This window comes from Diplotaxodon limnothrissa, linkage group LG2 (genome assembly GCF_057381915.1).
Source record: "Diplotaxodon limnothrissa isolate DT_005_m linkage group LG2, D_limnothrissa_male_GT1.1, whole genome shotgun sequence".
Lineage (NCBI taxonomy): Eukaryota > Metazoa > Chordata > Actinopteri > Cichliformes > Cichlidae > Diplotaxodon > Diplotaxodon limnothrissa.
Window position 1 is genome coordinate 3,507,601 of NC_140597.1, and position 15,520 is coordinate 3,523,120.

A 15,520-nucleotide genomic window follows, 5' to 3' on the forward strand; every position below is an offset into this window, starting at 1 on the left:
AATGTATTCAGAGTTTTACTTTATTATTATTATTATTATTATTATTATTATTATTATTATTATTATTAATATTATCCATCAATCCATCCATTCGCTTCCACTTACCCTTTTCAGGTTCGCTGGGGGTCATAGTGGGAGAGGCAGGGTACACCCTGGACAGGTCGCCAGTCTGTCGCAGGGCTAACACACAGGGACAGACAACCATTCACACTCACAATCACACCTATGGGCAATTTAGAATAATCAGTTAACCTATCCCCACAAACTGCATGTCTTTGTTACGGTGGGAGGAAGCTGGAGTACCCGGGGAGAACATGCAAACTCCACACAGAAAGACTTTGCTGCCCTATTATTATTATTATTATTATTATTATTATTATTATTATTATTGTTATTGTTATTATTATCTTATTTATTATTGTCTTATTTCATGTAGACACCAAAGGTTTTTCTTTGCTTTAGAGCACCAAAGCACCAAAGTTCAATCAAGGCCTGTTATACTGAAGTTATAATAGTCATTGTCAGAATATCCTTTTATTCTAATATTGGCATGTTTCATTAATCAATAATCCACATGTCTGAGCATAACACATGCTCTGGATGACACATTTTTTGCAGAGCTCACAAGCTCTAACTCTGAGACTGACAGAAAGATATATGACTCTCTGTGTGATACATATATTTTTTTTCATATACTCATTGTGTCATATTGTTAATGCATTAAGTTGTTGTATGTCATATTCTGTGCCACAAAATTAGGTATATACCTGTAAAGTCTACACAAAGTATAAAAGTCTGCCTGTTCATGTAAAACACTGTATATCTACACCCCACATATTATCAGACATTACTGTTACCTTTATATTTGTATTGATTGTTATTGTGCTTTTGCACCAGTGTCTATTATTATTGTATATAATATATTAGACAGACTATGTAGCACCACAAAACCTTTAACTTCTACACTGAATGTTATATTTTAGTTTAATTGCTTTAATAAATTTGTAAAAATTTCAAGCAGCCTTTCTTCATTTTGTCATAGCATATGAGGTAAAAATGTATTTAATCCATTGAAATAAGGCTATAACATGACACATGTGGAACAAGTGATAACCTGTGAAAACTTCTTGAATGTTATATATACAATTATTACAACATGTAATAAAATACAGGAGCAGACAGTTATGTTATTATTTATAATAGATTAGACAAACTATGCAGTGCTACGAATCCTTGCCCTGCTGGGTGATCACTACAGGGAGACTGTGTTGCATCCCCCTCCTTCCCCCTGCCGCCCCAATTTTAACAACAACAGGTAACTAACTGAACATCCATCTGAAGCACAACTGGCCAAAAGACACCAAAAGACAATGAGCAACAATTTTTAACAATAAAACCTTCCAGAACACTGACGGGATGAAGGACCAATATGTTAAGCCAAGCAGGGCTTTGTAACCTTTTAATAAAAAAAAAAGAAAAAAAGAAAAGCTGTTAAAAATGATAGCAGTGTTGGATGACGTTAAAAAGGGAATAGTCAAGTTTGGTTAACAGGTTTTAGCATACAAAGAGAAAGGAAAATCTTATGTCTCATTGATCAAGGATATGCAGTGGAACACAGATTTTCTTGCAGTAATTTTTTATTTCAACATAAACACTGATTACAGTACAAAAAGACGGTCTTTCTCACAAACACCATGATAAAAACTTTACCATTCCATTAATAGTTTATTATTACAGTCTCTATGCAGGTATTTTAATGTTTTTTTCAGTGGAAACAGTGGAAGACTAAATGTGTTTCAATCTCAAAATACTTTTTCTACATATTCAAATTCTGACATGTTTAACATATTTAATCAGGTTGCTCTTGATTCTTTTAACTATGTTTACACAGTTGTTTGATTTCAGAAATTTCACAGCAATTGTTATGTGCCGAAAGATGAACATTTTTTATGCAAATCAGAGATGGTCGAGCAGAAAAGGTTCCAAAAAATGTGCTGCTCTGGAATTAAGTGACCCTTGAATCAAATTTGAATCAGAATACTTTATTAATCCCTAAGGAAATTGTGTAGGCTACTGGCTACCTTTTCCTGGTACATGAATATCACCCTGAAAATAATATTTACATTAATACTTTACAACAACCTTGCAGTAATTTACAGAAATGTTAATTAAAAAGGAATGGGTTGTTAGCATGACAGGAAAGAAAGTAGGGGAATTATGTGGGCACCCATTTAATCACACCCCCGGTGCAGTAATGTCCATTTTTAACATAATTACTTTGATAACTTGGGCTTTATTAAAGACAGCACATAAGATTGTAAATAAAACAGTCATGACCAGACTACAGTAGGAATCTTGCAGCTTAGATGTGTATGCAAGTGTATATGTAAAGAACTAGAGCATAATTTCAACACATAAAAGCGCATTATCTATAAGATGAAAAAAATCCTCTACTGTAGATTGTTTCATACCAAGCAAGAGTAAGTAGATCTAATCCAGCCCAAAAGCTTTGATGGCGGTGTAGATCTGCTGCTTCTCTGCTGCCTTTGCATCCTTTTTGTTGCAAATATCAGCTTCCATCACGGCAAAGACAACAGCAGAAAACATCTGTGTGTCCTTAATCTATTCAAAAATGTAAAAATGCTTATTAACCTTTAATATTTATTTTTAATTTTCATATTTGTGAGAGTAATCGTAGCATTTAATACTTTACCTGTTGTCTTTTCTGATCACTAAGGTTTTTCTGCAGGACAGGAGCTTGATCATAGTACAGAAAGACAACAAGTTAATATCAATTTAAGAATCTTTTATTTTGTTTATAGTGAACTGTGAGTAACTTCAATTACCTTTGTGATCACTGTTGTTGGTTTTTTTGGTTAAGTAAATGAGGACAGCAGTAACAATGAGATTTATACCCATGACAGCACAAAGCACAAAAACAACTGTACTGGCTGTCTGTGATGATGCACTGCTTTCTGCAACAATAGTAAAAGTGAGAAAACAAAATTAGAGTTGCCTAATAGTAAGATTACAGTAGTTGTGAAATAAAAACGTGTATTAATTACTGGTACTTAAATATAAATGTATATGTAACATGTATATATCTATCTACTTAGCACTTTTAATTCTTATTCTTATTTTTGTTTTCATGTCTATTTAAGCGTAATTTATGACAGTATGTTTGCACTGAAGCACCGCAGCAATTTCCTAATGTTGTAAACCTGCTCAACATTTGGCAATAAAACCCTTTCTGATTCTGATTCTGATAAATATTATCTGATTTATGTATATTATATGTCTTGATTTAAAAATCAGGCACAGATACCTTGAACATCCAGTGTAGTTCCATTTCCAAATAATATCTCCCCACATGTGGCCACAGCACAGTAGTAAGTCCCAGCATCAGAGGAGCTGACGTTCTTAGAGAAGCGATAAACACATCCATCCTGAGGGTCAGATCTTTTCTCACATTGATCAGTTCTGTTTCCATGAGTGTAGATGATGTTTGGAAGAGATTTATTAGATCCATCTCTGAACCAGAAAACATTATGATGTCCTGAACATGTGTTGTTCTCAGAATTTGTCAGAACTGAACACTGAAGAGTTGCTGTGTCTCCTGGACGGAGTGGATTTGATTCTGTCGGCTGCTGTACAACAATATAGTTTGATGTCCTTTCAGTGTTTCCTGTGTAATACAAAATGTAATACAAGTAAATTATTCACCACATTCTCAGAGGCATTTAATAATTTTGTAAAAGTTGGTCAGTTCATTACCTTTTACTAACAAATATGTCCCACTCCATTCAAGTTTAATCCAGGTGTCTATTTCACAGTGATACATTCCCTCATCCTCTTGGGCTACATTCCAAATGGTCAGGTTGCTAAAATCTTTACTATTATGTGCAGAAAATCTTGACTGAAAAAACTCTGAAGAAGGTTTTCCAGAAAGTGACACTAATAATTTAAGAGTATCCCCGACTCTCTGCTTGTACCACTGAACCTTTCTGCTGCCGAGCTCTTCATTTGGTAAAACACATGTTAATGTTGCTGTTTCACCAACATGGACTGTTTTCACTGGAACCAGAGAATCTGCTGTAAAAGAAAACGTTCAGTTTTTATGTTATTATCTCTATGTCTATCTATATATGAATCTATTCAACATAAATAACACGTTCAGTTTGGTCAGATGGTCAGATAAAACAAAAAACAAACAAACAGAAACAAATCCCCCCTTACTTCCTCGATGAAGAAAAAGCAATGTAATCCATAAGACGACCATCTTGAAAATGCACCTTAGGGTTTTTCAGTAAGTTACGAAGGGGAAATGAGCACACTGGGTTAGACCATAAAATGCGTCTGATTGGTTAACACAGAAAACACTTAAAATAAACTTCCTGTGACACCAATTTCATCTTGATCTTTTTCTAAAACAAATGATCTTTTTTCATTTCCTGTTACAATGTTTGTTCACTTCCTTTTTTTTGACTCTCTATGTATGGTTTAATATGTACTGCAAAAACTGCCTAAAACACCACAAGTTCTGCAGTTCAGGGAAATGTTAAGTTGAGGGACCATAACATTTTGTTCTTCAGTAGTGTTGAACAGCACACAGCATGATTTATTTTCTTCAAAACCAGAACTTATGTGTAATTTGTGGTGCAAATTACATATGAAAATTACATAGCAAACCAAACTGACTCTGTTCAGACTGTATCTTTTCTTTGCACTACTTCCAAGCACTTTTTAACTTGTAACTTTGTAACTAATCTAATGTGTGCCTTTGTGTTTTAATGGTATTTTGCATATATTCCTCTTGATTGTATATATTTCTCCTGTTTGCTGTTTATTCCTGTTGTCTACTATTTAGATTTTATTCTGGGACAGCTGGTATGGAGCACCCACAATTTTGTTGTACATGTACAATGACAATAAATGGCTATACTGTTCTATTCTATTCTATTCTATTTTGTCTTGTGAGAATTAGAGTACAGTGAACACTGAAAAGTTCCTATGTCTCTTGAACAGACAGAATCAACTGTTGGATATTAGTGTAGTTTGATGTCACACACACACACAGATGGACAGCAGAGTGAAGGCAAAAGGACCAACAAGTGCTCAGCATCTCTGGCAACTCCTTCAAGACTGTTGGGAAACCATTTCAGGTGACTGCCTTATGAAGCACATCGAGAGAATGCCAAGCGTGTGCAAAGCAGTAATCAACTCAAAGGGTGGCTAGTTTGAAGAATCTAAAATATAAAAGATGTTTTGAGATATTTCACACTTTTTTGTTTATTATCACTATTTACATTTGCAATATAAATAGTCATGTAAATAAATAAAAATAAAAAAACATTAAATGAGAAGGTGTGTCCAAACTTTTGACTGGGAGTGTATAAGTTTTAATTTTCTAAGTAATCACATTTCTAAAGGTACTACTGATATAGAATTCCCACCAGATCTCATTAACAACCCATCCAATCCACACATGCAATGAAAACAAACTATAGATGTGTACTAGAAAAAGTTTTATTTCCTGTGAAAATGGTGTGTGGATGCCATGTAGCAGAAATGTAGTGGAAGTGTTGCTGAAAAAAACTGAAGAAGGAACTATCTGCTGAAAAGAGGTGAAGAAGCTGAACTGTCTGCTGAAGACGGCTTTATTTGAAAGGGTACACTGAAGAGAGTCAAGAGAGATATGACGTAATGTATTAAAAGACAAAGTAAAACAGGGAGTAATGGGAACACACACACAGAGCCGCAGACAGACACACGGAGACATGACTGAGGAAATATGGATAACATGACAGGGAACAGAATGAAACATGAGGGAAGCAAGTCTCAAGAACTCACAACAAAGATAATCACAGCCACACAGAGGGAGACACAGAGGGCAAAGACACAAGGGGGAAATACTAAATAATCTAAATCTAAACAGAAACGACCTAGGCACTAGAAAATCAACTTAAGACTACCAAAGAGGACTTAAACATGAAACATAATACAAAATGACATCAAAACACGAGAAAATTCAAAACACTGGGTCAAATGACTCAGGATCGTGACATCCACCACTAAACAAAGCTTCTCTGCCTGGAGAAAAATTTTTCACCAATCAGCATTCATGACACATACTTTAAATTTAACTATGCACCTGTCTTTCTCCTTTGAAATGCCTTTGTGCACCCCACTTCCTCCATATTTCCTCCTCTCATCATTCAAGCTCCATTCACGCCACCTTTATCTCCACTACCAGCGTCTCGGCTCGAGGTCCTGCTCCAATCGCTTTCACAGCTGGGGTTCCCTTCTGCCGAAATGGGCCATCAGAGTCTAAGAGCCAAGCATCTATCAACACTCTGTTCATTCTTTCCAATGACCTCTCCTTATGGAAATGACAGTTGGCTATTGTCTTTGAAAGCCAGATTGATGCCGAGCTACTGGAATGTATATTTTTTGTATTTCTAATGGGAATTTCCATATTTCATTACCAAAGGCTGGTGCTTTGCAAGCTGAGAGGATAGCAGGTTTTGCACATACATTTTGGAAAACCCTGTGCTCTCTGACAGGAGGCTGACTAAAAACTGGCTCTGAAACATATGACAAAGAAGACCCAGGACTGTTGAACAGCTATTGGACAATAATGGGGCAACTTTCACCAAGTCCAGCAACTGGTCTCTTCAAATCCCAAACAATTATGAACTGTTGTTAAAAGAAGAGAGGATGCTACTCAGTGGTAAACATGTCCCATACTGTTTTTATATACATTTTACACAGTGTCCCACATCTTTTAAAACTATGGTATACACGTATCAGACTGTGAGACTGAAAACATTGATTTGGATGAATGAAAAACACTACATCCAGATGGACAGAATCCCCTTTCTGGCATTACCATTTGTTAAATTCACTTTTAATGTGACATATTTTTATCACTAGAGAATGTAAATAATAATAATAAAGGCAGTTAAATTTAATTTGACGAGGATGAGATGGTATCGTAGTGATAAGATGGTTACCTCAGGGAACTGATTTAAGATTTAAAGTCTGAAGTCATGTATTGTCCACACATGTCAGTAATAATAGGATTAAAAATTAGTGACCAAAGCAGTCTTAGGATACATGGAGAAGAGTCACTGGGGCCTGGTGGTATATCACATATGTTTGGTTCCTTCTGCCCAAACAAGTGGGCTTTACGAATCTTACGATTAGGTATGGTATGGTGGCATTTACGAATACAGGACAATTGTACAATGACAAACACAATGTAATTGCAGAGTGTTAGGTCATCTTTATAATTACTTTTTTTAATGAAGTGTAAAAATGCATTTAGATTCTGCATAGAAATAAAACAAGAAACAAGAAACAGAAGCAGCGGTGGTCTTTATTAATAATTTACTGGTTTAACTGACAGATTAACAAATGCATATTTTTTTATTTTCATAATCTAATATTTTTACAAAGCAGAGAGATTTACATGAAAGTATAATTTTTCATTTAGGCAATATATTTTGTAATTGTTTTCTTCAAGAATCACTGTGGAATAACATTAAAAGAATGAAAAACTTACCAGCAGGTGGCAACAGAGCATTTGTCACCTTGCTGGGCCAGATGTTCCTGCTCTTCTTCTCAATTCAACTGAAAATCATTTCAACTAATTTATGATTCTTTTAAACAAGTAGCAAATAAGAGCTGTCATTTTTATCTATCATCTATCAGCACTTATAGCTATCCATTTTAATTGTAGCAGCAGTTTTTGTGTAGTAGGTCTAATTGTGCTGGTACTTTGTATAAAAGACAAGAAAGTGCTGAACAAATTAGTGTTCAATTGAAAAAGAACTGCAGGGAATTAATGGGCTAACATTTCTGACATCCACCCACCCTGCGGGGGAATGCTGTTTTTTTTCTTCTTCCTGTCTTGTCTTTCAGGTTCTGGGTGCCGCAGGTGAGGAGCGTTACGGCTGGATAGCCATGGGATCAAAACGGCCGTGTCTGACGCGCCAGCCCCCCCGGTGCGAGCGTCGCGGTACGGCGGCTCGAGCAACAGGCTGGTAGCAACGTAAAGGCTAAGAGGATTTTGCGGACCTTTTAGCGACTGTGTGGTTTTTGTGTGATTGCGCTCCTTCCCGTGCTATTCTGCGCCCCCCTCCCGATTACGTCCTTCTCTTTCCCCTCAGTCTACGTCCATTCTTGTTCATAGTCCCGTTACCTACTGCATTGACTGTTGTAATTCTCTCTTGCATGGTTTCCCCCCCCCAAAATCCCTCCATAAGCTTAAACTTGTTCAAAACTCTGTTGCTTACATTATTACCAAATCACCTCTGTTCTTCAGGAACTTCACTGGTTCCCTGTGAAATTCCAGATAATATACAAAACGTCTTCTGCTCACCTTCATGGTCCTTCATAACCTTGCTCCTGACCTGTTAAGCACTACGTTAAGCACTATGTTTCCACACATAAACAGTTCATGTATGTGCCGCTGTCGGAATTTGAGACTTCTTTGAATTTTTGTAGATTCTTGATTGAGCAATAAAAAACCCAAACAAACATATGCAACAATAAGCCAGTGACACCCAGGTGCAAGTGATTTTCCTCCCTACCATGTGCTACTCCCTATTTCTAAAAGGTAATTACTGGTTTGGCTTGTAAATAACTGTAACTAAGTTTTTTATGCCACTTATCCAGGTTTGGATTGCATAGAAGCAGTCTAAATAGAGACAAGCAGTCCTCCCTCTCCTCAGCCAAGTCCTCCAGCTCATCAGGAGGACACAGATGCATTCCTAAACCAATTGAAAGAGAAAAATCTCTCCAGAGTTTCAGAGTCCCAAATCTTGCCCACGGTGTCCTCCCAGTAGGAAATCCCTGAAACATCTCACCCAGGAGGTGTTAAAGAGGGAGTGAAGTCAGATGCCTGAACTACCTCAACAGGCTCTTTTTGATGTAGAACATTGGCAGCTCTACTCGAAGCCCCTCCTAAATGGTTTGGTCCTGACCCTATCTACAATCTCAGTCATTTGGAGCTTGTGAACATACGAGGGCAGCAACATAGACTGACCAGTAAATTTACAGCTTCGCTTTCACACTGAGCTTTGTCCTCACCACAACAGACTAATATAGTTTCTGCATTGCTGAATATGTGGCCCTGGTTTATATCTCAATCTCCTGCTCCATTATCCCTTTACTCATGAACTCAATATTTTAAACTTCTCCACTTGGGGCAGCAACTTGTCTCGGATCCAGAATGGGTTATTTGTGGATCAAGCTTTTTCCAGTGCGTTCTGTGAATGCTTGAGTTTGAATGCTGGGCAAAATGTTGTTGAGCAGTTTTTGTGGTAGTGCTAAATAAACTGGGGCTAGTGCATCTTCTAGGTGAGGATGCTGCAATTGTTGACTGCCTTTGCCATGAGGGGTTTGCTTGGGCTATAGCAGTTTGTAGTTGGCTGGTATGTATGTGGCCTGGTTTCAGTGTCAGTGGCGTTAATGTTGTGGTTGATGAGTTTAAAAGAGGACACCACTTGTGTGGCGGGCTCTTATTGAGAATTGCTCAATAAGCTAAGGCTTCTTCTAATGCACGTACCTGTCTGCAATGCAATGTTAGATGAAAAAAAACAAAACATTGTCAGTTGTTTGTCATTGATGTTTTGAGGGTCTCGGATTGATTTCAGCCTTTAAAACCTCTGATCAAAGAATTGATAAAACTGTCATTTTCAAATACTGAATTTGATGGTTGTCTAGATGAGAAGATGTCTTTAAAAACAGACTAAGAATACAAGGTTTTTCTTTATCACTACCAAAATCAAAGTATTCAGATCACTTTTGCAATTTTTACGAGAGGAAGAAATCAAGAGATTTAGTGGAGAATAGACTATCATGAAATCATGCATTGTGTTACAATTTTTGGAGTAATTACAATCCTCAATGCCAAATCTATAACCGTAGGAATTAGTAGCTATTGCTTTGCTTCAATGATAAAACATTAATCTCAATGTATATATATTTTTAACCTATATCTATGTACAATTTAGGTTTTAAAATACAGATTATGCTGGAGAATAATCAGTGAAAACAAACTGTACAGCTAAGTTTGACTAAAATGGTTTGTAAAATTTTACAGGAAGTGGATTTTCTGTGTTTCAGCCAATGACTGTATTTTCCACTTCGTACCCCCTGATTATCTTGTGACCAAGTCTTCCTTTGAGTTGGAAGACATCAGTTGTGCGAGAGAAGGCTGAGGTACCACAATGATCAGAAGGCTGCTTTCTTTGATTCTTCTAAGTACATTGTGTAAGTTTACTTCTGCACTGAAACATGTGACACTGCGATATAGGGTTGAGTAATATTTGTTAAATTTAAGGTGCTTTGTCCTGTCATGTTCGAATCTAACTGATACCGTATTTTTTTTGTTTTTTTTTTTAGCTTTGACCGAAGGGGATGAGGATCCTTTCCAGAGCTCTATAACTGTGACTAAACTTGGAGATAATGTGACTCTGACATGTAAAATCCCTAGGGATGATGTTGGGTTGTCTTACTGGTATAAGCTGAAATTTGGAAACATGATTGAAACAATTGCCTCAGGAAGTTTTGACAAAATATCACTAAAGGGACCATTTAACAACTCAAGATTCAATGCCACAAAAGTGGGTGATATCTATTCTCTTACCATAACAAATGCAACCAAAGAAGATGAAGCAACTTACTTATGCCAAGGAGGAAGGGCATACATAATGGAATTTTTTAATAGCACACTTTTGGTCGTGGATGGTAACGTATTTTAATTTGACTGTTTTTGTCATATCTGCTTCTAAGCCCAAATAATTACAGTTAATGCTATTTTGTGTCTTTTTATGATTCACACAGATACAAAAACGCTGCAGAAATCTGTCACCGTGAAACAAACTTCAGACGTGGAGTCAGTACATCTGGGAGATACAATGACTCTGCAGTGTTCGCTCCTCTCTGAGAACAAAGATGACACAGATCAGTGTCCAGATGAAGACAAAGTGCACTGGTTTAAAGGTGCATCAGAATCCCATCCAGGCGTCATTTACCACGGCAGTCTCAGAAATAAAGAGGACGGGAGATGTGACTACAGTCTGTCCAAAACTGTAACAAACTCATCTGATGCTGGGACGTACTACTGTGCCGTGGTGACATGTGGACAGATCCTGTTTGGTGAAGGAACTGTGGTTGAGATAGGTATGTATATTTTTTAAAATTACTTTGTTTAATTATATAGAGATCTTAAATGGTCACACTTATAATTGTCTAAAATCTTTTGCTGATTTTTTTCCTACATGTTAATTCACTTCACTGAAACTGTTTTTATGTTTCAGGGAATCATTTGATAAGACTTTAAAAAATATCTGTAATTCTTATATTATGCATTAATGTAAATGTAATATTTGATTTGCTACTGTTACCTGTGGACTTGCGGACTTAAATGGCATACAACTCTTAAACTTCTAAACCTAATAAAAAGCCCAGAATTAATTTCTTAATGCTTTCCACATTTATCAGCATGTCATGGCTCACAGAGACTGACTTAAAATGTTATTAGTAAGTGAAATCCACTTATGGTAAAAACTATTCAGCGTTTCTTTCATGACATTTGATAATATTTTCTGTTTACAAATTATAAATGAGAATGAAAGAATTTAGTGTATTTTGTTTTGTGATTTTAGGACAAAAGTGGGACCCGGTTGTCATTGTGCTCGGCATGCTGCTGGCTCTCTGTGTGATTGTGATCGCAGTTCTTATTTTATCCAGACACTAAAGGTTTTTCTTGCTTTGCTTTCTTAAATTTAGAACATTCATGATTTTTGGAACCAGAATATCAAAGAAAACATTGTAGACAACAAAGGTTAATCCAATGAATTAATAAAACTGATTATGAAATTATTCCTTTTTATACTCATATTGGCATGCTTCATTAATGAAAACATATAAAAGGCCCATGTCATAGCATAATACATCTGGTGGACTGGTTTTTGTTTACTCACTGTAGCTGTGAGACTAACAGTAGGATATTTGACTAACTGTAACACAGCGGTCTCCAACCTTTTTTGCGCCAAAGACCGGTTTATGCCCGACAATATTTTCACGGACCGGCCTTTAAGGTGTCGCGGATAAATACAACAAAATAAAACTAGTACTGGTACCGAAAAAAAGAAAAGTTATTCATAACACACGTGACAAGACCCAGGGAAACCGAGTTAACGATTAAAACGATAACAAAATAACGCTGAAGACCGATAAAAACCCTGAAAACCAGACATTTCACACCTGAGCCTCAACTCTCGCGGCCCGGTACCAAACAACTCACGGACCGGTACCGGGCCGCTGCTGTAACATACAAAATGACAACTCTCGCAAACCGCCTTGAATCAGCTGTTGTTTTTTTATTTAGCACTAAAAATATAAAATTTTCAATTAAAATTTTCATTGATTTGAATGAATTTGGTCATAAAAAACATTGTATCATATTGTTAATGCATTTAGTTATTCTATGCTATATTCTGTGTTACATCTCCTTTGACGAATAAAGTACATCACGCCCGCCGTGTTAAAACACGGGGGACTCAGGGGTTGGTGTGTTGTTGTGGTGAGATGTAAATAAAGATGGCTCAAAACATGAATGACACTCCGTGGTCCCGCCATGCCTTATTCTCACCACACCTATATTTTTGTGTTTATTGTTATTGTACTTTTGCACCAATCTCTGTCTTTATTGTTATGAATGTATATGATAGATTATGCAGCAAATTCATTTTCTTCTGCCATTTTGAACACCAGTCTTTACTACTACTACTTACTTTCTACTTACTACTCCTCATACATGTTATATTTCTGTATTTTATTTTTAATAAATTAGCAAAAATTTCAAGAAAACTTTTTTTTTTCCATTTTGTCATTATGGGGTGTTGTGTTCAGAATTTTAAGGTGAAAAATGAATTTAATTCATTTTGGAATGAGACCTAACCCTAACATAACAAGTAAAGTGTTTTATTGTCAACCCATCAAGTATACAGTGGGACAAAATATCGTCCTCAAAGGTGAAAACTGTAAAAAAAAAAAGAGGAAAAAAATCAAATATACATATATACAGAAATAAGATAAACTAAGAATAATCACAACAGTATTGTACTTGCATAGAAATAGAGTAAGAATGAAAAGGAATGAGAATGAAAATAAATAAATACAGCTCACACAGCACATACAGGGAGCAGAGTGTAGTCATTAGCACTGTCGCCTCACAGGAACAAATTGTGCTGAATTTGCATGTTGTCCCCATGTTTGCGTGCCTGCTACACGGGTACTCCAGCTTCCTCCCACAGTCCAATGACATGCAGTTAGTGGGGAGAAGTTAACTGATATTTCTAAATTGAATAGGTGTGAATCTGAGTGTGAATGGTTTTCTGTCTCTTTTAGAGATGGGCCAGAGTCCCTTCCAGGCCCTATGACAGTATCAGAAATAAAGAGGACGAGACATGTGACTACAGTCTTTCCAAATCATCTAATGCTAAAACCATACTACTGTGCTTTGCTCACATATGGAGAAATCCTGTTTGGTGAAAAAAACTGAAGTCGGAATTAATATATTTTTAAATTCATATTTTAGTCTTTGTTTATCTGTACTGATTACAGCTGTATTGATTTCAGTGAATAGAGGTCTTCACATGTTAGGTTCAGGCTTTCAAAGGTTATATGAGTTAGATCAGCTTAACTAACAAATATGTCCCACTCCATTCAAGATCACACCATGTTGTGGTTCCACAATGATAAATTCCCTCATCCTCTTTGATTGTCTCCAGAATAGTCAGTTTGCTAAAATTGTTTGCGTTCTTTGCAGAAAATCTTGATTTCAAAAACGGAGAATAATACACAGGTTCTGTATCTCGATATAGTGTCACAATTAATTTAAGTGTATCCCCAACACTCTGCCTGTACCAGTATACTTTACTACTGATGTCTTTGGATATATCACACTTTAAGGTTGCTGGTTCACCAAGCTGAACCATTTTCACTGGAACCAGAGAATCTGAGTTAAAACACAACAGCATTTCATATTAGGTTAAAATGTTTTCAAAATATTATTATAAAAATATTATCGATAAATGCTCACAGATGTATTTGACAAAAATAATCCAGTTTCAGATTTATGGAGAGAATAAATTTGTACTTACCTCCTTGATGAAGAAGAAGCAACATCACCCATAACACCACCATCTTGACACTGCTCCTTCTCGGGGGTTTTCAGCAAGTTAAGTTGGTGAACTGAGCGTGTTGGGTTAGATCATGAAAGGAATTTGATTGGTTAACACAGAAGACACTCAAAAGTACACTCCCTGTGTACACTCCCTAACCTCATCTGTTTCTAAAGCATATTATCTTTTTATTCTCTTTGTTCACTTTTCACTTTTGATTGTCTATGTCTGGTTTAGTATTGCAAGAAATGCATCAAATACCTCAAGCTCTGCACTTTAGAGGAATGTTGAGTTTAGGGGCATTTTGTTCTTTAGCAGTGAGGCCAGTGTTGGGTGTAATGCGTTACTGTAATTAAATCACTTTTCCACTGAAAAAGTAGAGTAGCTAATTACTGTTCATTTTAGGTATTTTAATCACAGCTACTTACAATGTACTTGTGTTAGATTGTAAAATAATTAAACTCGATGAATATCGTTATTTAATTTCAATAATTTGTCTTGTAAACGTAGAAGTAAACTCTGCTGCTTTAACATCGCTGTAGTGCAGCTGCGTGTCATTTCGCGCCACTTTCTTTTCCAAAGTTCCACAGCAGTTGACGGAATCAACTATTTGGGATTTCCTAACCTGGACGTGTGAGCATGCATCAAGACATTTAGCAATGCATGTACAGTACCATGCAAAAGTCTTGAGCAGCAGTTCCCTTTCTTTATATTTCTCTGGGAAATATAGTACATAAAGCAAAAACAGTTTGGACAATTCTGTTGAGCTTGAATGTGAATATTTGATATATTCAACTTTATTCTTATATTGGTTTTCTTCTTCTTTCTTGTATATTGCTTTCTTTACTTTCACAACTTTGTGGTTTTGTTACCTAATTTCATTGTGCAGGCAACTGTACATGACAATAAATCATCCATATCTGACAGCCATTTTCTGCAATCATTTAATTTTCTCCAAATCGTCTCCTAATATGGATGAATGCTGGCTGTAACCTCAAGGAAGAAACTGGGAAGTGTTTTTAAAATGTGGAGTTAAATTTGTTAGAAAATGCATTAAAAACGAGTGCAATAAAAATGGCCCACATGGAGAGAAATGGCTGGTGGTTTATTGATTTCACACTGATGTCAAGTAGGCTTCTACAACGTTTCTTTGCCATTGCCATGAAAGATGACATGAGGTAACTGCTCCATTAAAAAACAGGCAGCAACAAACATCTAGACAAAAACCTTTAATGGACTCAATTTTAGTAGCTGACCTTAGAGCAAATAAACAGTAAAAAGTTAAAAAACACTTGCTTCAAAACCTCTGTATTTCCTTTTTA

At 36.2% G+C, this 15,520-nt stretch overlaps 2 protein-coding genes across 2 annotated transcripts; one reads left to right on the forward strand and one right to left on the reverse strand.

Annotated features, from left to right (window-relative positions):
* Window positions 1-2,490: 2,490 nt before the first annotated feature.
* On the reverse strand, window positions 2,491-4,279 carry LOC146638045 (signal-regulatory protein beta-2-like). The gene is made up of 6 exons (XM_085359873.1): window positions 4,237-4,279; window positions 3,775-4,089; window positions 3,326-3,685; window positions 2,847-2,975; window positions 2,714-2,757; window positions 2,491-2,622 (listed from the first exon to the last, which is right to left on the reverse strand). The coding sequence occupies exons 1-6, from the start codon at window positions 4,277-4,279 to the stop codon at window positions 2,491-2,493; spliced, it is 1,023 nt and encodes a 340-aa protein (XP_085215999.1).
* Window positions 4,280-10,235: 5,956 nt separating this feature from the next.
* LOC146638046 (twitchin-like) lies at window positions 10,236-11,767 on the forward strand. Its single transcript, XM_085359924.1, has 4 exons — window positions 10,236-10,278; window positions 10,411-10,755; window positions 10,852-11,190; window positions 11,676-11,767. The coding sequence occupies exons 1-4, from the start codon at window positions 10,236-10,238 to the stop codon at window positions 11,765-11,767; spliced, it is 819 nt and encodes a 272-aa protein (XP_085216050.1).
* Window positions 11,768-15,520: the final 3,753 nt, after the last annotated feature.